Source organism: Acanthopagrus latus, chromosome 23 (genome assembly GCF_904848185.1).
Source record: "Acanthopagrus latus isolate v.2019 chromosome 23, fAcaLat1.1, whole genome shotgun sequence".
Taxonomy (NCBI): domain Eukaryota; kingdom Metazoa; phylum Chordata; class Actinopteri; order Spariformes; family Sparidae; genus Acanthopagrus; species Acanthopagrus latus.
Genome location: NC_051061.1, coordinates 10,194,762 through 10,217,779, shown reverse-complemented (window position 1 = coordinate 10,217,779; position 23,018 = coordinate 10,194,762). Strand labels below are relative to the sequence as shown.

General features: G+C 38.1%; 1 protein-coding gene and 3 gene segments (V, D, J or C); all 4 read right to left on the bottom strand.

Annotated features, from left to right (window-relative positions):
- Window positions 1-38: 38 nt before the first annotated feature.
- Window positions 39-7,311, bottom strand: LOC119014037. The segment is given in 3 exon segments: window positions 39-1,356; window positions 1,448-1,684; window positions 7,081-7,311. Coding segments are annotated over 2 exon segments (342 nt in total).
- A 2,727-nt stretch (window positions 7,312-10,038) lies between these two features.
- Window positions 10,039-11,294, bottom strand: LOC119013996. The segment is given in 2 exon segments: window positions 10,039-11,048; window positions 11,139-11,294. Coding segments are annotated over 2 exon segments (564 nt in total).
- Window positions 11,295-11,895: 601 nt separating this feature from the next.
- Window positions 11,896-16,625, bottom strand: LOC119013784. The segment is given in 3 exon segments: window positions 11,896-11,967; window positions 16,101-16,459; window positions 16,556-16,625. Coding segments are annotated over 3 exon segments (471 nt in total).
- Window positions 16,626-19,988: 3,363 nt separating this feature from the next.
- On the bottom strand, window positions 19,989-21,742 carry LOC119013783 (Ig heavy chain Mem5-like; the record flags this gene model as incomplete). Its single annotated transcript, XM_037088626.1, has 3 exons — window positions 21,700-21,742; window positions 21,304-21,604; window positions 19,989-20,331 (listed from the first exon to the last, which is right to left on the bottom strand). Coding segments are annotated over exons 1-3 (687 nt in total), but the record flags the coding sequence as incomplete, so codon positions are not given.
- Between the last annotated feature and the right edge of the window lie 1,276 nt (window positions 21,743-23,018).

The window sequence follows — 23,018 nt, the reverse complement described above, 5'->3', positions numbered from 1 at the left end:
ACTCTCAGGTCAGATATTTAAGGAACACACACACACAGACAGACAGACAGACAGAGATTTCTTGCTTTTATAGAGCAATATGAGAACAACACAGATCTCAGCAAGAAAGCATATTTTGAAAAATGTCTAAATGTTGTGTCAACATGATACTAAGCAGATTTTGTGATTATTTTTATGTGGGTGTTTTTGATTTTTTGGGGGGATGGAGATTCTTTTCTTTAGTAATTCAAGATGAGCACTGCTCTATGATTCTTCTTTGGCGCTAAAAACAAATGTTTACCTGGGGATTTTTTTTACACATGCCCTCATTTATTTTTTCAGTGCACTATTTGAAAGTTTGGACCTCGGTCACTTGATAATATCATAATGTAAATCTGTATCTCTTTCACTTAAATGTGTAAAGACGTTTTGTTGTTCTCTAGAAACTGAGCTGAGATGTAGAAGCCTGATACAGGACATTCAAATGTGTAATTACTGAATGACACAAAATCCTTCACAGTTTTACAGATGGTAAAAAACTGTGATTATTAGTGGAAACAATTTGTTAACATTCCTGTTTTTGAGAGAAAAACACATTTACACATCAACAGCCTCAATAAATCTGACACGAAAAGATAAATGTTGTTCATGTTTATTAATGAATGGACAAATAGCAATGACAGAAATGGGTGATACTGTAATACCTGATATAAAACAATACAACTGAAATAAACTTGATTCTGTAAAGTATACTGCTGCATTTACTCTCTATTTCATCATGAAATTGGTTTATTCTATATGCATTTGTAAAACTGTTTTAATTTCAGATGTTTCTTGGGAGATGTTGGACGGCCAAACAAGATTCTTTTCATAATTTTTTGAGTGACAAATTTTCAATTCAATTTAAACATTTATATTTTGCTTTATGTACAATAAGAATTCAATATTGAGTCAAAACTCTGAACTTTCATGACTTGACAGTCAGTCACAAAAATGTGATACAGAGACAAGTCAATGTTTCCAGTGGTGATAAATAGAGGAAGTAGTTTTTGTATGACACTCCTATTACTGTCTCTTACTGTGGTGCTCTGGCACAGTAATACACAGCAGTGTCTTCAGACTGCACATTCTGTCCATTTAGAGTCACTGTGTTGCTGGAAGAGTCTAAATCGATACTGAACTTGTTCTTTAGTGAATCTTTGTAGTATGAGCTTCCAGTACTTTTCACTCCAATCCACTCCAGTCCTTTCCCTGCAGGCTGTCTGATCCAAGCTGTCCAGTAGCCAAGAGAATAAGAGACCTGACAGGTGATGGTCAGACGTTGACCTGGCTGCACTGTCACAGAGGCTGGCTGTGTCAACTGTTCACACTTCACACCTGTGGAGGAAAACAAAATGTTTTGTAACAAATGATCAAGATAAATTACAAAAGAAGAACTGTTGACTTTGACAAATCCAGAGAGACTCACATCCAGCTGCCAACAGCAGCAGCAGAGCTACAGAAAACATGGTTGATGTTGAAACTGACGTGCTGTGAACTCCACTGACAGCCTGATGGGAAGTTTTTATAGCTGAGTAACAAGGAAGCTCACTGAGTTTGCATAGAATCAAACATGTGAAGCATCAATGTTGGTCTGACTGGAGCCAATAGAAGAGTCTGTTGACTGTTATTATATCTGCAGAGTGAAAACATGCCTGGAAATCACCTCTGCTTTACACATGATATTTTCATTTCATTACACACTCAACTGAAAAATCAGCATTACAATATTAATGATGATGTGTCATGGAAACAAAAGGAGAAACCACCAAGAATGTAGCTTTCTATAAGCCATGTTTACAGTGTGTTCAGCATGTTTTCAAATCATTAAAACACTTTAAATATGATGTGAGCTGTTTTCCTGAGAGAATGTATTTACTGTCAGCACCTCCTACATCACATTTAGGATGAACTTCAAATGTAAGAACAGCTTGTTGTTATTGCAGCATTTGATCACTTAGTGTTCTTCCTGTATTTGCAGCAAAGTGACAGCAGACAGCATCATGTAAACAGTATGAAAACTTCTGTCTGATGCTGCTGGTTGGCATGAAAGAGTTTTAATCATTTCAGTGTCAGCAGATGTTTGAAGACATACAGAGAAACTTGGAGCCTCGAGAGGAAAACAGCTGCTCAGGAACTGAAACCTGTGAGACAAAATGCAAAAACTACATCTGAGTGTTGAGAGTCAGACAGTTAATATTAATGAGAACACAGAGTCTCCTTTAAGTAACAGAGCAGAGACAAACTTGTCACTGACTGCCCTCTAGTGATATTATGAAAGAAACTGTGGCATTATTTTTTATCGTTATATTATGATTTGTTTAGATTGCACAAATTTTAGACACATTATTGTCTCTTACTTTGTAGAAATGTTCAATTTTGTAGTTTTATTTCAATGAGCACATCGTTGTTCTGTCATGAACTTTATTTTTTGCTTTGTTTCATTTATGTTTCATTTAATGTTTACTATCAGTATTTCTCAGGAAAATATTTAAAATTATGATATAATTATGTATGATATAACATATTTCATGCTTTGGCTCCTCCAGACCAGTAAAGATGAGTTATGAAGGTTTTTGTACAGCTGCTAAACCAACTCCAGTCACTGTGGCTCTCGAGCACAATGATAAACACCAGAATCTCTGCAGATACACCTGCTGTCTGCTGTTGTCTCTGGAGATGGTAAACCGGCCTTTGACTGACTCAGAGTAGTCAGTGCTGCCGCCACCACCACTGATATAAGCGATCCACTCCAGTCCTTTTCCAGGAGCCTGTCTGATCCAGTGCATCCATTTGCCACAAATTGAAAATCCAGAGGCTGTACAGGTCAATCTGTGAGATTCTCCAGGCCTTTTAACCACTGGTTCAGACTCTGTCAGAGTCTGACCATCAACACCTGTTGAGACAAAAGACAATGACAAAAGACAAACAAATTTGTATCCTTTTTGTGAATAGATACAGATACTCTTTAAGTTGTAGTCACATTACAAAATGTTGTCTCATTTTTTCAAGGCATTACAATGCATAAAAATAGATTAATAAAACAAGTCACATGCATCTTGTATTGAAGGACATTTAAGTTTCTCTCAGTCTCTTCTGTATTGATGTTGACTGCAGGGGAAGTTAACTTAGATCAGCCAGTAAAATTCTCAACTATTCTTCTGTCTGCCAGATACACATGATTACCTGAATGATTCAATAAATTATATAAAGATTCATTTATATACACTCCTCATACATCCCTGTATATATTAATGTTTGCATTCAACAAAATGTGTGTGCTTGAGTCCCATGGTTTCTGGCTATTTGTGACTCAGACTCTGATGCCACGCATATTAAGACAGAAAGGAAAGAAAAGTAGCGTTTTAAGGTAAATTACTTGTTGCATTTATTCAGACCATGTCCACTTGTGTATTGATGTTTTGCTATTGTTTGTTAATCAGAGAAGAAGGAAAAGTAATGGATAGATAACTGAATGTTTCCAGTGCTAAATAGAGGAAGTAGTTTTTGTATGACTCTCCTGTTATTGACTCTCACTGTGTGTCTCTGGCACAGTAATACACTGCTGTGTCCTCAGTCTTCAGACTGTTCATCTGTAGGTAGAGTTTACTGCTGGAGTCATCTCTGGAGATGGTGAATCTACCCTTGAGTGACTGGGAGTACTCAGTGGGAGAGCTGTCAGTAAGTATAGAAGCTAAATTATCACTCAGAATGGAAGCAACCCACTCCAGTCCTTTGCCAGGAGCCTGTCTGATCCAGGCCATAGGGTAGCTGCTGAATGTGAATCCAGAGGCTGTACAGGTCAATCTGTGAGATTCTCCAGGCCTTTTAACCACTGATTCAGATTCTGTCAGAGTCTGACCATCAACACCTGTTGAGACAAAAGAAAATAAGTGTCATTAGCTTGGCAGCACAAATAGAAGTTTTCAGTAATCAGTGTAAGTGTTCACCTGCCCAGCAGACAGTTAACAGCAGCAGTCCTGTCCTATAGTCCATCATGTTAAACTGTGTGTCCACTGTTCTCTGTCATCCTCTCTGCAGTCAGATAAGTAGAGGAGGAAGACATCTGAGTTTTGCATTGACTCCTCCTCACAGGGAGGAACTGGATTTGACGTGGATCTCAGTTACTGTTTGGTGAAACTGGAGAATGAATATTTTCTGAACATGTTTCATTCATTCAACAGAATCTTGTTCATGTTTAGCAGTTTTTGTGTAAATATTTGACAAACTTATCATTTAAGTTTGTTGCCCCTCATTATAAAGAATTGTGCATAATGTTGAGAATTTGACAAGCTGATCAATTTTCCAATATCACTAAAGTGAGCATTTGTAATAACATTTTAATCAGATCATGAAGGAATGACAACATATGTTGTTCTTTGTGTTTTAATGTTGATTTTCCGATGAAGTTTTTATGAGGCATACCTTTTAAAGGACATCAGAGGAAATTAAACTGCAGTAGCAAATATTGAACTTATCTAAGTTTCATGTTTGTTTAAATGAAACTCTTTTGTAATGCAGTTGTGAGCTGAAATAATATTGTCATCATTTCAGTCACACATTGAGTCAAAATGTCTCCATTCAATTGTATCATTATTGAATATTTTCATAAAACATTTCTTTTACTTTGTGTAGTGTATCTCTTCCTCTCTTTACTGTAACAGTGAACTGGTGTTGAGATCATTAGTGGTCTGAGGGCTCCTCCTCTGGTGGCTTCATGTTACAAGTCTTCAGGCACTGAGGGGTTTTTGTTCAGGTCTACTGATGGTTTGTGTACAAAACAGAAATGAAGGATAAAAGTCAACATGGAACAGATGCAGTAATGGTAGTGATTCAAATGGACTCCAAACACAGATCTGTCAACACATCAGCCTTATTCAGTACAGACAGATTGTCACCTGACAGGAAAGCACCTGAAAATGTGTGTGTAACACTTCAGCAAGGTCGTCTCGTAAATCATTATCATCAAGAGAGTCTAGATTCTCCAAGGCTCATCTCTGACTGTCTGTACCTTTAAAAAGTCTCTAGTCTAATTCTCTGTGACTTTGTGCAGTACATCTCAGTTAGAAGAGGAAGTAGTTTTTGTACAACTCTCCTGTTATTGTCTCTCACTGTGTCTCTTCTGGCACAGTAATACACTGCTGTGTCCTCAGTCTTCAGACTGTCCATCTGTAGGTAGACTTTACTGCTGGAGTCATCTCTGGAGATGGTGAATCTACCCTTGACTGACTCAGAATAATAGATAGGAGTACTGGCTGTGTGTACAAGCGCGATCCACTCCAGTCCTTTTCCAGGAGCCTGTCTGATCCAGTTCCAGACTGAGCCTCCAAAGTTAAATCCAGATGTTGTGCAGGTGAGTCTGTGGGACTCTCCGGGTCTTTTAACTGCTGGTTCAGACTCTGTTATGGTCCAACCTTCAGCACCAGTCGAAACAAACAGAGCAACAACCAGGAGTGTCAGCTTTCTGTAAGCCATGTTCAAAGTCTGCTTCTGTTTTCAAATCCATGAGTCCTCTTTAAATATGATGTCAACTGGATCACTGGGAGAGTTTGTTTACAGGAAGCTCCTCCTACATCTCATTCTGCTTTTAAAGTCAAATTCAACATTTTGAATGCAAAATAAAACAGCATTTAAACAACCTAACAAATACTGATTGAACACATCTGTACCTCCATGTCTACAAAGAGCTGCTGGGTAAATTTAGACAATTTGACTTTTCTGTTTCATTATGTTTTCGTCAAAGCATCCAGCAGAAAGGCTTATACTATCATTATATTTGTGATCTTATTTCGATCTAAATTACAGGTTAGACAAGTAATAAGATACTTTTATAAGAACTGTAAAATGGGGCAGAAAAGTTCTAATTAAAAAAACTGTAATGCTCCTTAAAGATGACTACAACTCTTAATAAGTTTTTAAAAGTTGTAAATTGTCTCAACTTCAGAAGATTCTTGGGAGATCTATATAAAGCACTGTGCATCATGTGAATTTGACAAAGTGATCAATTTTACAATACCACTGAATTTAAGATTTTTTATTATATTAACAATTTTGATAGGAGCAAAAAAACATGACGGGTTATGTTATTTATTGTGTTGCGATGCTGATTTTAAGGCAAAGTGTTTATGAGGCATTAGGGGGGAAATTTGGCTGTAGGAATGAAAATAATTATTTTAGTTTGATTTTTTGTTTAGATGAAGAGCTTCATTCAATGTCAACATTCAATAATATTATTATTGAACATTTTCATCAACACCTTCATGTCTCTTTTACTTATTCACTGTTATGTGTGCCTGTTTCTCTGTTTATTGTAACAGTGAACTGGTGTTAAAACCATTAGTGGTCTGAGGGCTCCTCCTCTGGTGGCTTCATGTTACAAGTGTTCAGGCACTGAGGGGTTTTTGTTCAGGTCTACTGATGGTTTGTGTTATTGTGGCTCTCTGGCACAGTAATACACAGCAGTGTCTTCAGACTGCACATTCTGTCCATTTAGAGTCACTGTGTTGCTGGAAGAGTCTAAGTTGATGCTGAACTTGTTCTTCAGTGAATCTTTGTAGTCTGTGCTGTATCCAACACGTGCACATCCTATCCACTCCAGTCCTTTCCCTGCAGGCTGTCTGATCCAGTGTGTGTGATGACTGCTAACAGAATAAGAGACCTGACAGGTGATGGTCAGACGTTGACCTGGCTGCACAGTCACAGAGGCTGGCTGTGTCAACTGTTCACACTTCACACCTGTTGAAAAAACAAAATGTTTTGTAACAAATGATCAAGTTAATCTACAAAAGAAGAACTGCTGACTTTGACAAATCCAGAGAGACTCACATCCAGCTGCCAACAGCAGCAGCAGAGCTACAGAAAACATGGTTGATGTTGAAACTGACGTGCTGTGAACTCCACTGACAGCCTGATGGGAAGTTTTTATAGCTGAGTAACAAGGAAGCTCACTGAGTTTGCATAGAATCAAACATATGAAGCATCAATGTTGGTCTGACTGGAGCCATTAGAAGAGTCTGTTGACTGTTATTATATCTGCAGAGTGAAAACATGCAGGGAAATCACCTCTGCTTTACACATGATATCTTCAGCTATTCTTACTGTGAATATTACATGAACCATAGATAACGGAAAACATATTGTTTAAAATCAGCATTACAGTATAAATGATGATGTGTCATGGAAACAAAAGGAGAAACCACCAAGAATGTAGCTTTCTATAAGCCATGTTTACAGTGTGTTCAGCATGTTTTCAAACCATTAAAACACTTTAAATATGATGTGAGCTGTTTTCCTGAGAGAATGTATTTACTGTCAGCACCTCCTACATCACATTTAAGATGAACTTCAAATGTAAGAACAGCTTGTTGTTATTGCAGCATTTGATCACTTAGTGTTCTTCCTGTATTTGCAGCAAAGTGACAGCAGACAGCATCATGTAAACAGTATGAAAACTTCTGTCTGATGCTGCTGGTTGGCATGAAAGAGTTTTCATCATTTCAGTGTCAGCAGATGTTTGAAGACATACAGAGAAACTTGGAGCCTCGAGAGGAAAAAAGCTGCTCAGGAACTGAAACCTGTGAGACAAAATGCAAAAACTACATCTGAGTGTTGAGAGTCAGTCAGTTAATATTAATGAGAACACAGAGTCTCCTTTAAGTAACAGAGGAGAGACAAACTTGTCACTGACTGCCCTCTAGTGATTTTATGAAAAAAAACTAACATTTACTTTTCTCCATTATATTATGATTCACTTTGATTCCCAAAGATTCAGAGACATTATTGTCTCTGGATTTGTAGAAATGTTTAATTTTGTAGCGACCATATCGTTGTGCTGTCTTTGGGCCTTTTATCAACAGAAAACCTTTATTGTGTTTTGTTTCATTTGATATTTACTATCAATATTACTCAGGGTCAGATTCAAAATTATAATACAATTGTGTATGATATAAAATACTTCATGCTTGGGTCCTTCCAGACCAGTAGAGATGAGCACTGTAGGTTTTTGTACAGCTGCTCAACCAACTCCAGTCACTGTGTCTCTCGAGCACAATAATAAACAGCAGAATCTTCAGTCTTCAGACTGCTCATCTGCAGATACACCTGCTGTCTGCTGTTGTCTCTGGAGATGGTAAACCGGCCTTTGACTGACTCAGAGTAGTAGATGCTGCTACTGCCACTGCTGATGTAAGCGACCCATTCCAGTCCTTTTCCAGCAGCCTGTCTGATCCAAGCAGCATGAATATTGCCACCAAACCCTGAATATGTGCAGGTCAGTCTGTGGGATCCTCCAGGTCTTTTCACTGCTGGTTCAGACTCAGTCAGTGTTTGACCCTCAGTACCTACAGACAGTTAAACAGCTCATTAGTTCCTGTGATGCAGCCATGTTGTCTTTGTAGCAGGAGGTTTGTCAGAAAAATAGTCATTGCTCTTACCTGCCCAGTTGATAGACAGGATGAGAAAAACAACCAAATAATCAGGTGTGATCATTGTAAAAGCCAGTTGTCTCTGTCCAGTCTGCAGTGTGTTTGTCAGTGCTTCAGTCTCTGTCCTTCACTCTGCAACACATATGTAGAGATGAAGAGATCAGAGTTTTGCATCGACTCCTCCTCCTCACAGAGAAACACACCACATCTCACACACATCATCGCATCATGTTATACACTTGAAGATTTTCACTGAGATGTTTTTGATGATGAAGAAGTGTCCGAAGTGATTTGATAATTAGGTTTATTCCCACACCAGTAAGATGTGCTTATTTGTTGGTCCATCCATATACTGGATATATCATGTAAATGCTCAAATATGTTCTCATCACCTGCTGTTAAACATTAATACTGGGAACATTATAAACCATCATTGTTGTAGGAAAACACCTGTTAAATAAATTAACACTGAGAATCAGGAAGTCACAAACCACAACATCAGCTGGTGTTTTCTTATGATGCATGTATGTATGTGTGAGTGTTTAGAGTCACTGTTATAAATTTCACCAGAATAAACACAGTTTCCTCACTAGAATGATGTGGGCAGCCATGAAAACTGACAGAACAATCAGGGACAGATTCAGAACTCAAGCAAGAAAATTATAAGTTTCTAATAATGATAATGAAAAGGATGGTGAGAGACACCCAGGTGTCATTCCCACCTCTTTTAAGCCTTCACAAAATTGTGTCATCACACCGTGATTGGCTGGGATGGAAATGCCCCAAGCTGCTTCCACTCATCAATCAGGATTCCCTGCAATTAGAATTAGTCCAGAGGGATTTTGGAAAATCAACCCAAAACACAGAAAGATAGCAAATCTTAAACAATGAGACTGCTACAAATAAACTGAACTACACAAACAAATGTCTTTTTTCTCATATAAATGTTTGAAATGTTAACATGGACTGAGTTTTGCTGATTATCTGACTGGAATCTGTCCAAAACAAACAAAAAGGTGAATGTTGTTCATGTTTATGAATGAATGGACAAACAGCAATGACATGAATGGTGATACTGTAACCAAATCAACAAATCAAATCAAATCAAGCTTTATTTATATGGCACTTTCAAAAAAGTATTTCAAACTGCCTTACAGAGATTTACAAACAACAACAGACAAAGAGAAACAGCAAATAAAATCAAGAGAAGATGGCTGGGCAGCGAGACCTGAGGCGTGGAGAAAGCTACCTTTGGGGGCCAGCCACACTGAGAGAGATCCCGGTCCAAGGCTGCAGGGAGCGCCGCCACAGAGACCACCCCAACCAACCCGGCAGACAGAAGGCCCCGCACCAAGGTGCAGAGCTCTCTAGCCACCCCAGTCACCAGACCAGAGACAACTCCCAGCCTGGCAGGCCCCCATGAGGAAACACTGGAGTTTAAAAACTGATAGACTAAAACAGTAAAATAAGGCAAAAAAACCATAGAGGGTAAAAACACGAGAGACTAAAACAGTAAAAAAAAAAAAAAAGGATAGAGAATACAAGTGCTCTGATTAGCAAGGCATAAAAGGAATTAAAAGAATTTAAAAATCAATTAAAAGCCTGGTTAAAAAGGTGGGTCTTGAGACTCTTTTTAAAATACTTGATATAACACAATACAGCTGGGATACTGTTTAGCTCAGTAGGTAGAGCAGGAGTCCTATGTAGAGTCTTTGTCCTGGCTGCAGCAGACCTGGGTTCAACTCCTGGCCTGGGGATGATTTGCTATGTGTCTCTTACCCTGTCACCTTCTTCAGCTGCACCATCAATAAAGCTGTGAAGACCACAAATAAATACTTAAACAATAGATGAATTTACTCTCTTTTTTCATCATGAAATTAGTTTATCTTATATGCATTAAAGACTTAAGAGCACATACAATTTCATAAACTATCACTATGTGTAACCTAATTTAGACTGTAAATTGCAGGTTAGACAAGTAATCAGATACTTTTTTACTTTTTTATTCTACTAATAACTTTTTTAAAATTGGTAAAATGTCTTAACTTCAGAGGTTTCTTGGGAGATCTTGGACAACCAAACAAGATTCTTTTCATGACTTTCTGTGCGACAAATTTGGAATTGAATATAACATTTTACATTTCAGTATAGATAAGATAATAATTCAGCATTGCTTTATCACTCTAAACTGTCATGGCTGACAGTTGCTCACAAAAATGTAATACCAGGAGAACTGAATGTTTCCAGTGGTGGTAAATAGAGGAAGTAGTTTTTGTATGACTCTCCTGTTATTGTCTCTCACTGTGTCTCTTCTGGCACAGTAATACACAGCAGTGTCTTCAGTCTGCACATTCTGTCCATTTAGAGTCACTCTGTTGCTGGAGGAGTCTGTGCTGATACTGAACTTGTTCTTTAGTGAATCTTTGTAGTATGTTGTATATCCAGTAGCTGCCATCCCAATCCACTCCAGTCCTTTCCCTGCAGGCTGTCTGATCCAAGCTGTGTAGTAGCCGCTAACAGAATAAGAGACCTGACAGGTGATGGTCAGACGTTGACCTGGCTGCACAGACACAGAGGCTGGCTGTGTCAACTGTTCACACTTCACACCTGTTGAAAAAACAAAATGTTTTTTAACAAATCATCAAGTTTAACTGCAAAAGAAGAACTGTTGACTTTGACAAATCCAGAGAGACTCACATCCAGCTGCCAACAGCAGCAGCAGAGCTACAGAAAACATGGTTGATGTTGAAACTGACGTGCTGTGAACTCCACTGACAGCCTGATGGGAAGTTTTTATAGCTGAGTAACAAGGAAGCTCACTGAGTTTGCATAGAATCAAACACATGAAGCATCAATGTTGGTCTGACTGGAGCCAATAGAAGAGTCTGTTGACTGTTATTATATCTGCAGAGTGAAAACATGCCTGGAAATCACCTCTGCTTTACACATGATATTTTCATTTCATTACACACTCAACTGGAACATTTTGAAAAATAACCCTGATTAACAGACATGTAACAACTGTAAATGATCATCACAACTCTTCTTACTGTGAATATTACATGAACCATAGATAACGGAAAACATGGTGTTTAAAATCAGCATTACAGTATAAATGATGATGTGTCATGGAAACAAAAGGAGAAACCACCAAGAATGTAGCTTTCTATAAGCCATGTTTACAGTGTGTTCAGCATGTTTTCAAATCATTAAAACACTTTAAATATGATGTGAGCTGTTTTCCTGAGAGAATGTATTTACTGTCAGCACCTCCTACATCACATTTAAGATGAACTTCAAATGTAAGAACAGCTTGTTGTTATTGCAGCATTTGATCACTTAGTGTTCTTCCTGTATTTGCAGCAAAGTGACAGCAGACAGCATCATGTAAACAGTATGAAAACTTCTGTCTGATGCTGCTGGTTGGCATGAAAGAGTTTTCATCATTTCAGTGTCAGCAGATGTTTGAAGACATACAGATAAACTTGGAGCCTCGAGAGGAAAACAGCTGGTCAGGAACTGAAACCTGTGAGACAAAATGCAAAAACTACATCTGAGTGTTGAGAGTCAGTCAGTTAATATTAATGAGAAATTGTCCTCGGACATTTTCCTTTGTGGTCATTGGTTTTGTTTGTCACACTTCAGCTTTGTTTAATAAAGCTCGTCTTTTGTTTTCCCCCTTTATCCTGCCTCTTGTCTTGAGAAAGTCAGTCAGTTAATATTAATGAGAACACAGAGTCTCCTTTAAGTAACAGAGGAGAGACAAACTTGTCACTGACTGCCCTCTAGTGATTTTATGAAAGAAACTGTAACATTATTTTTCATCTTTCATTTAGATTCCACAAAATATAGAGACATTATTGTCTCTAAATGTTGTAGTGGTTTTATTTCAGTGCTCTTTTTGGGACTTTTATAAACAAAAATTTGTGTTGTGTTTTATTCATTTAACTTCACTATCAGTGTTTCTCAGGAACCGATTTAAAATTATATGATTATGTATGATCTAAAATACTTCATGCTTGAGCTCTTCCAGACCAGTAAAGTAGAGTTCTGTAGGTTTTTTTTTACAGCTGCTCAACCAACTCCAGTCACTGTGAGTCTCGAGCACAATAATGGTTCAGATTCAGATTCTGTCAGAGTCTGACCATCAACACCTGTTGAGACAAAGAAAAACTTATGTCATTGGCTTGGCAGCACAAATACAAGCAAGCCAAAATTACAACCTTTATAGACGTTCACCTGTCCAGCAGACAGTTAACAGCAGCAGTCCTGTCCTATAGTCCATCATGTTAAACTGTGTGTCCACTGTTCTCTGTCATCCTCTCTGCAGTCAGATAAGTAGAGGAGGAAGACATCTGAGTTTTTCATCGACTCGCCCTCACATGGAGGAACTGGATTTGACTTGGATCTCAGTTACTGTTTGATAAAACTGGAGAATGAATATTTACTGTATATGATTTATTCCTTCAACAGAAACTGCTGAATGTTTAGTAGTGTTGTGTCGGTGGCGAACGTGTCACTCGAATGAACAAATCTTTTAAGTGAACGAAGTGAACGGAATCACTTCATGAACTGATTCGTTCCTTTCTCAGTTCAGTTGAGCTCAGCCGCGATCATGCCAGCCGGGAGTGGAACTGCCGCCACTCACCCAGAGAACTGTGAGGACGTGATTCACGTTCGCGCTGTGATTCTTTCATGATTTGCAAACCTACTGCACACAGAGGACTGTCGCCATGAAGTGATTTTACTGCACATTAAAAGTCACTCACATTCGCGACTGTGATTCTCAGACCTGCTGAGGATGTGAAAAACTGACTGTTGTGGATTAATGAGACTGAACGAGTCCAGACCAAGTCTGTTCCATTCTGAGGAGATCCGGATATGCGCAAAGTGGAATCGGAATCTGTGGATGTTCGTGTGTAGCTGCTGTGTTTAATGCTGAATCTGCTTAACTGTGTTTTCTTTTTTCAATAAAACAATGTCTCAAATAGAAACAAAAAGGTAAGTGTTGTTCATATGAATGAAAGGACAAACAGCAATGACAGAAATGGGTGATACCGTAATACATGATATGAAACAATACAACAAGGACCTAAAACTTGATTCAACAAAATATACTGCTGCATTTTTTCATCATGAAATTGATTTATCTTATATGCATTAAATACTTATAAGCATTAGCAATTTGATTTCTTAAACTATCACTATATTTGTGATGTAATTTGATGGCAAATACCAGCTTAGACAAGTAATAAGATGATAAAAGCTGTAAAATGGAACAGAAGAGTTCTAATAATGATAACAAGGAATGCCCCTTAAACAGGATTTTTACTCTATGTTGTTGTAAAATGTTTCAATCTATGAAGTTTTCTGGGGGATCTTGTAAAACGTTTTCACAAGATCAAGATTTATTTCATGATCTAAGGAAAAAAAATAAAAGTTACAATATAATTGTGTATGATATAAAATAATTCATGCTTGGGCTCCTTCAGTCCAATAAAGACGTGTACCATAGGTTTTTGTACAGCTGCTCAACCAGCTCCAGTCACTGTGTCTCTCGAGCACAATAATAAACAGCAGAATCTTCAGTCTTCAGACTGCTCATCTGCAGATACACCTGCTGTCTGCTGTTGTCTCTGGAGATGGTAAACCGGCCTTTGACTGACTCAGAGTAGTAGATGTAGCTACTGCCACTGCTGATATACGCAACCCACTCCAGTCCTTTTCCAGGAGCCTGTCTGATCCAGTTCATCCTGTAGCTGCTGAATGTGAATCCAGAGGCTGTACAGGTCAATCTGTGAGATTCTCCAGGCCTTTTAACCACTGGTTCAGATTCTGTCAGAGTCTGACCATCAACACCTGTTGACATAATTAAAAATAACCAAGTGAATTGATATGATGATACAAATAAGAGCTATATCATATTAAGATCAGTGTAGATGTTCACCTGCCCAGCAGACAGTTAACAGCAGCAGTCCTGTCCTATAGTCCATCATGTTAAACTGTGTGTCCACTGTTCTCTGTCATCCTCTCTGCAGTCAGATAAGTAGAGGAGGAAGACATCTGAGTTTTGCATTGACTCCTCCTCACAGGGAGGAAACTGTTCCCTGATGTATTTTAAGACAACACCAAAATGTAAATTTTACTTCAGGAATCTGTCACATTGTCCAAACAGAAAACTTTAAAAAAAAAAAAAATTTATAATTTGTCTCATTGTCATGGTTTTTCACACTTCCTTTGAACAGAATATGCAATAAATACTAATCAGCAGCTTTCTTATGATCACCAACATCCATGAGTAGTTTTGAAATCTGTTGATTTCTGTTATCCTGTTAAAGAAAGGACACTGACAGGATATAACAGAAGGATCAACTGTCCTGTTATAAGGAGTCACAGCTTGGAGTTGTGCTGTGAACATTCATTTTGAGACACAAGTAAGACACACACTGACACAAAGAGAATATTTAGATAACATTTGAGAGAACTGACTGCCCTCGAGTAATTTTATAAAAGTAACATTATTTTTCTCCTTTAAATTATGACTCATTCAGATTCCACAAAATTTAGATACATTATTGCATCTTAATATGTATAAATGTTTAATTTTGTAATAGTTTTATTTCAGTGACCACATTGTTTTGCTGTCTTTGGGCCTTTAATCAACAAATAAACTTTATCGTGTTTGCTATCAAAATTTCTCAGCAACATATTTAAAAGTTTAATATAATTGTGTATGATATTGAGGTATCTGGATGGCAACACATTCTGATCTTTGATTTTATTTAGTTTAGATTTACCAATGACTAATTGTTTCTCCTTGTGTGAGTTAAGAAATGTAGATGGAGTGAGGCTCACAGCTCGAAGGGTTCCGCAGTCGATTTTCAGCTGTGGGTGTGTTAAAGGTTACCAGACGACAAGGACAACATAAAGTACTAACCCTGAGTTTGACCCCCACGCCAAATGGTGGAAGATGCCTAAATGTTTATGTTCCTGTAGAAGGACAGAGACCATTGGGGAGCTAAGTTAGATGAGTTAAGGGAGATGAGCAGGTCAACTCCTCATTTAATCTGTTGGAAAATTTACCAAAGTGACCAAAGAGAAGAAGTGGGTGTGTACTGGAGAAGGGACTCTGAAAACGCTCAAGAAGAGAAGGGGAGGTGGTATTTGGTAGATTTTCTAAGATTGAAGGCTTGATAGGATTTCTGATAGGGCAGAGGGCGAAGCGTTTTGCTTTTGCTTTTGCCATAGATTTGAGAATACCAGAAAGTGGACGCTTCTGGATCGGACGCTGGCATGAGCTCTGTTTCAATTCCACCTAGCCTTGCCTTCACAGAATTCTTTTATAATCAAACTACAAGCCAACACCTTTGAAGAAGCGATCCCAGAAGTGACAACATAAAATACTTTGTTTGGCTCCCTCAGCCCAGGAAAGCAATCTTCCATTGAGGGAAATTTACCTTTCCAGTCTCTTCTATACTGCTGTCGACTGCAGGGGAAGTCTGTTTAGATTCAACATTAAAATTCTCAACTCTTCTTCTGTCTACCAGAAACACAAACAAATGACTTAGCAGATAGCATGAAGATACATTTTTAGCAACTCATCAGACAGTAACGGCTGTATTGATGTTTGCATTTTAAACTTGTGTGTGCTTGAGTCACATGGTCTCTGGGTATTTGTGCAGGTCTGTTGGTGGTTTGTATCACTGTGGGCCGACGTACACAGTAATAAACAGCTGTGTCCTCAGGCTGCAGATTCTGTCCTGTTAGAGTCACTGTTCCAGCAGAAGTGTCTCTGCTGTAGCTGAACTTGTTCTTCAGAGCATTATTTTGGTAAAAGTCTCCTCCACCCCACTGATGAGAAATCCAGTCCATTGGTTTTCCTTCACACTGTCTGATCCAACCTGTTGCATAGCTGTCATCAGTCAAAGAATAACCAGAGACCTGACAGGTGATGGGCAAAGACTGTCCAGGCTGCACAACCTTTGAGTCTGGCTGGATGAGATCAATACTGTTCACACCTGTGGAAACACAAATCAACATTATCTCCATCATCCATCTGACTATTCAGTCTTTCTAATGTGTTTATTAGTGTGAATCCACTGAAAGCTCCTCACAGGATCCAGCAGCCAGCAGCAGCAGAGCTACAGAGAACATGGTTGATGTTGAAGGTGATCTGATGGGAGCTTCTCTTCTTCTGCTGCAGCTGACAGCATGATATCAAGTCTTTATAGCAGACTGTGAGGAAGTTCACTTTGCATAGAGAAGGACACTGACAGGATATAAAAGGAGCATCAACTGTCCTGTTACAAGGAGTCACAGCTTGGAGTTGTGAACATTCAATTTGAAACAAAAAGAATGACACGAAAGACAACATTCATGTGAGCCATGTTCTTTATTATTATCATTATTATTATTTATTATTGTTTTTTTGATTATTTACAAATGTCAGACAGAAACACACTGACATAAAGAGAATGTCAGTTCTAGAAGATAAGTACACATCTATAAACACCAGAACCATTTTTTTTTTCTGAATCAAGCAGTTTTATTTAGATGATGATTCTCTGATTGTGTTGCTAAATTGTGGTTTATTTCTGCAATTATGAAAAGCTGGAAGTAAAGTTTTGACTGGTTTTGACATGTTGAGTTTTTGTACAGCATTTCCTTCCTGTGTCACTGTAGCTCTCAAGCACAATAATAAACAGACAAGCATAGGGGGGCCTTTTTTAATGCAGAGTAGAGTAAGAGTACTTTTTCTCAGTTCTTAAAACACATTACACACTTTTTTGCAAATAACATTTTACTTTTACCTCTTTTACCGCTTTTGTATCTCTACAACTGTACTGACATATCACCTCTATATTGGAACTTCTGAGTTTTGCATCGACTCCTCTTGTGTGAGTCTTTGTGTGTTTTCTTTTATAGGTGGGAACTGTTTGTGTTGTCCAGTCCTTTTTGACCTGTAAAGTGTCTTTGTGAACCCTGAAAAGAGCTATATAAGACAAATGTATAAGAATGATTATTATCATTATAACTGATCATATTTGTTTGACTGTTTTAACTTCATTCAGTTCAATCTGGTGAGGCCATGAATGAACCAACATGAAACATTCTTTATGTAGAAGATTATGAGCTACAGTTTTTCCTTCAGAGACAATTTTGTCCTTCTTAAATATAACATGTGCACAATTTTATAATTTCTAATGTGTTTATCCAATATAGTCCCACTCGTATTTATTTTTGACTTCTCATAGTACAATAAGATTTGTTTCATTTTTCTGCCAGAGAGACACAATGAATTCTCAATAAGCTAAACTAAAGCAACAAACCCCTTTTTCTTATATGAATGATTGAAATTTAAATCTGGACTGAGTTTTGCTGATTATCTGACTGGAATCTGTCCAACACAAACAACAAGTTAAACATTGCTCATGTTTATGAATGAATGGACAAAAAGCAGTGTCAGAAATGGGAGATACTGTAATACCTGATATCAAAGAATACAACTAATGACATGAAGGTTTTCTCTAAATAAGTAAGTGTTTATGTTATTGTTTTCTGCATACATACACGTGCATGATCTTTATGCATGTCGTTATGAAAGATATTGACATGGTTTCACCACACTTTTTCAGAGAATATATTCAAAAAATTGTCTTGTACGATCATCTGTAAACATCATTATAAATGCAAAAAAGATCACTAATATTTTGTAGATCTGTGTAGGATACAATCTTATTGATGAAATGACTGACAATCACAATCAGTATCACAAGAAGCATTATTCTGAGACGAGTGAATGTTTCCAGTGGTGGTAAATAGAGGAAGTAGTTTTTGTATGAATCTCTTGTTATTGTCTCTCACTGTGGGTCTTCTGGCACAGTAATACACAGCAGTGTCTTCAGTCTGCACATTCTGTCCATTTAGAGTCACTCTGTTGCTGGAAGAGTCTAAATTGACAGTGAACTTGTTCTTTAGTGAATCCTTGATATTTGCATCTAAACTAATCCACTCCAGTGCTTTTCCTGCAGGCTGTCTGATCCAAGCTGTGTAGTAGCTGCTAACAGAATAAGAGACCTGACAGGTGATGGTCAGACGTTGACCTGGCTGCACAGTCACAGAGGCTGGCTGTGTCAACTGTTCACACTTCACACCTGTGGAGGAAAACAAAATGTTTGTAACAAATGATCAAGTTAAACTGCAAAAGAAGAACTGCTGACTTTGACAAATCCAGAGAGACTCACATCCAGCTGCCAACAGCAGCAGCAGAGCTACAGAAAACATGGTTGATGTTGAAACTGACGTGCTGTGAACTCCACTGACAGCCTGATGGGAAGTTTTTATAGCTGAGTAACAAGGAAGCTCACTGAGTTTGCATAGAATCAAACATATGAAGCATCAATGTTGGTCTGACTGGAGCCAATAGAAGAGTCTGTTGACTGTTATTATATCTGGAGAGTGAAAACATGCCTGGAAATCACCTCTGCTTTACACATGATATCTTCATTTCATTACACACTCAACTGGAACATTTTGAAAATGTCCCTGTTTAACAGAAATGACACAACTGTAAATGATTATCACAACTCTTCTTACTGTGAATATTACATGAACCATAGATGATGGAAAACATGGTGTTTAAAATCAGCATTACAGTATAAATGATTATGTGTCATGGAAACAAAAGGAGAAACCACCAAGAATGTAGCTTTCTATAAGCCATGTTTACAGTGTGTTCAGCATGTTTTCAAATCATTCAAACACTTTAAATATGATGTGAGCTGTTTTCCTGAGAGAATGTATTTACTGTCAGCACCTCCTACATCACATTTAAGATGAACTTCAAATGTAAGAACAGCTTGTTGTTATTGCAGCATTTGATCACTTAGTGTTCTTCCTGTATTTGCAGCAAAGTGACAGCAGACAGCATCATGTAAACAGTATGAAAACTTCTGTCTGATGCTGCTGGTTGGCATGAAAGAGTTTTAATCATTTCAGTGTCAGCAGATGTTTGAAGACATACAGAGAAACTCGGAGCCTCGAGAGGAAAACAGCTGGTCAGGAACTGAAACCTGTGAGACAAAATGCAAAAACTACATCTGAGTGTTGAGAGTCAGTCAGTTAATATTAATGAGAACACAGAGTCTCCTTTAAGTAACAGAGCAGAGACAAACTTGTCACTGACTGCCCTCTAGTGATTTTATGAAAGAAACTGTAACATTGTTTTTCACCTTCAAATTATGACTCATTTAGATTGCACAAATCTTAGAGACTTTATTGTCTCTTACTTTGTAGAAATGTTTAATTTTGTAGTTTTATTTCAGTTATCACATTGTTGTGCTGTCTTTGGTGGTTTTATCAACACATGAACTTCATTTATTTTTTTAGCTTATGTTTCATTTAATGTTTACTATTAATATTTCCCAGGAAAATATTTAAAATTATGATATAATTGTGTATGATATAAAATACTTCATGCTTTGGCTCCTTCAGCCCAGTAAAGATGATTTCTGCAGGTTTTTGTACAGCTGCTCAACCAACTCCAGTCACTGTGTCTCGAGCACAATAATAAACAGCAGAATCTTCAGTCTTCAGACTGCTCATCTGCAGATACACCTGCTGTCTGCTGTTGTCTCTGGAGATGGTAAAACGGCCTTTGACTGACTCAGAATAGTACTGGGTGCCACCACTTCCGTTATCAATCCAGGCAACCCACTCCGGTCCTTTTCCAGGAGCTTGTCTGATCCAGTGCATCCAGTAGCTGCTGAATGTGAATCCAGAGGCTGTACAGGTCAATCTGTGAGATTCTCCAGGCCTTTTAACCACTGATTCAGATTCTGTCAGAGTCTGACCATCAACACCTGTTGAGACGCAAAGAATAAAATAGTCACTGGCTGTAAGTTGGCAATTTTTTGAAGACATATGTACATCAACACCTGTATAGATGTTCACCTGCCCAGCAGACAGTTAACAGCAGCAGTCCTGTCCTATAGTCCATCATGTTAAACTGTGTGTCCACTGTTCTCTGTCATCCTCTCTGCAGTCAGATAAGTAGAGGAGGAAGACATCTGAGTTTTGCATTGACTCCTCCTCACAGGGAGGAAACGGCTGGACTGGAAATATTTATTGAAACTTGGGAATTAATGTTCGAGAGTCTAACGTGTTTTAGTTTCTGGAAAATGTCAGTCAGCATTAACAATGCAGCCACATTTATACCATTGAAATCTTGTTCTTAGTTCAGACATCTGACACATTAACATGCAGGTTTTATTCCAGTTAATTCAATAATAATTCATCTTGTTATCAATGCTTTGTCAGTCACTGACAGATCAATCACTTTGAGAACAGGTGGCAGCACATTAGTATATTTACAACAATAAAAGCAATCTACACTTTAATTCTGATCAGCAGCATCACTTGCACTTGATGAATACTGCTTGATTGTCATTTTACACCATCATACAATTAATTCATTCATTGAGGAGTTTTGAATAGATTTTAGATCATGTTTTGATCAAGTCAGCTGATAAAATCTTTTTCAACCTGTTTTTTTTTCTTTTCAAACTAAATTCAAATAGTTCATGGTTGATATATTGACATATGGTGAATGATGCAACGTGATGCACATGAATCATTTGTTCATTTGATGTCCAACTGAAAGTTCAAACTCTGAAAATGAAAACATGATTCTTCATGTCATTACTTGTGTACAGCAGACAGACCAGATGAAATGTGTTCCATTGTTAACTGGCCTCATTCAAAGGGACATTATTTGTTTTCAAAGTCCTGACATGCTTCAGTGCTTCTCATTCAGAGATCAGTGTTGTCAGTGTTTGTACAGCTCTGTAGTCTGCTGTGTCACTGTGGCTCTCGTGCACAATAATAAACTGCAGAGTCTTCTTGTTTTAGACTCTTCACCTCTAAGGACACAACATTTCTGGACGTGTCTTTGGTGATGGTAAACTGGCCTTGGACACTTTGGGCAAATATTGTGCCGGTTCCAGCATCAATGCGTCCGATCCATTCCAGTCCTCTCCCTGGTTTCTGACGAATCCAGTGCAGCCAAGCCAGAGCAAGTCCTTCCACTTTACAGGACAGAGTGACTGGTTGTCCAGCTCTGCTGACCACTGGCTCTGAGGAGGTGAGGGACTGACCCTGAGCAGCTGAAAGAGACAGAGTTTAGATGAGGAGCAGCCAGCAGACATCCAGAGCTCTTGTTCTCCTCCTCTGCTGACACACTGACACTGACTTCACTCACCTGAAATGAAAGCCAAGAAGAAGAAACTCAGTACAGCTGTCATGGTGGAAACTTGGCTGAGTCTGCAACTGCAAAGGTTTTTATGAAGGATGTATACTGTGCAGGCAGAGTGGGCGGGGACTGTTCATCAATGTGTGAATTTGCGTTTTATCAGTCAGAGATTTTGGAAAAACAGTTTTTAAACATAAACACTAAACCTGAGAAAAGGAGGAGCGTTGATGAAAGTTGGAATGTGAGGTGTGAAGTTACGACGAGCATTAATACAGCACAAGCTGAGATCAGCAGATATGAGTCTCCTCATAGTGACAGAGAGAGAAACTTGACACTGACTGACATCTAGTGGTGTTGAAATGGGAACTACAAAATTATGTGTTGCCCTCCTGTTGTAACCAACTTTAGATACCAAGTCATACAAACATTATTGTGGATTCATTTATTTCATTTATATCTGGACAATGATTTCTGCATATCGTATTGCTTTCAATGCCTGTTATGTGAGTTGATGATCATTACAGTAAGATATTTAATGATTTGTTTTAATGCTTATTGTTGCTGTTTAAAGGTGCACTTTGTAATTTTAGGGAAGAAGTTTTAATTGGAAGTGAAAGATCATTGATTACTGACCCGGCCAACTTTGTAGTTTCAAACGGTGTTCTGGAGACCTTATTTTCCTCTGAAAACGTGTTTACTTGTGAAAAAGATAAATATCTATGAGTTTGTGTTATTACCTCATTGATATTGTAAGTATAACAATTCTAAGTTAAATTCCTTCTCCTACGCTAAATAGTGCAACTTTAATGATTTATTCATCAATAGTGATAATGATTTAATTATAAACAAAGTAAGAATATATATTCTAATAATAATAATTCTAATAATTTGTAATTTCCAGGCTCTTTCAGTCCAGTAAAGATGAGCTGTGTGGGTTTTTGTACAACTGCTCAACCAACTGTGTCACTGTGTGGCTGTCGAGCACAATAATAAACAGCAGAATCTTCAGTCTTCAGACTGCTCATCTGCAGATACACCTGCTGTCTGCTGTTGTCTCTGGAACCAGTAAACCGGCCTTTGACTGACTCAGAGTAGTATTTCCTGTCATTATCATTTTCAACCCAGGCAATCCACTCCAGTCCTTTTCCAGGAGCCTGTCTGACCCAGTTCATATTGTAGCTGCTGAATGTGAATCCAGAGGCTGTACAGGTCAAACTGTGAGATTCTCCAGGCCTTTTAACCACTGGTTCAGATTCTGTCAGAGTCTGACCATCAACACCTGTCGAACCAAAAAAGATACAAATTTAATAAGTTTCTTTCCCGGCACA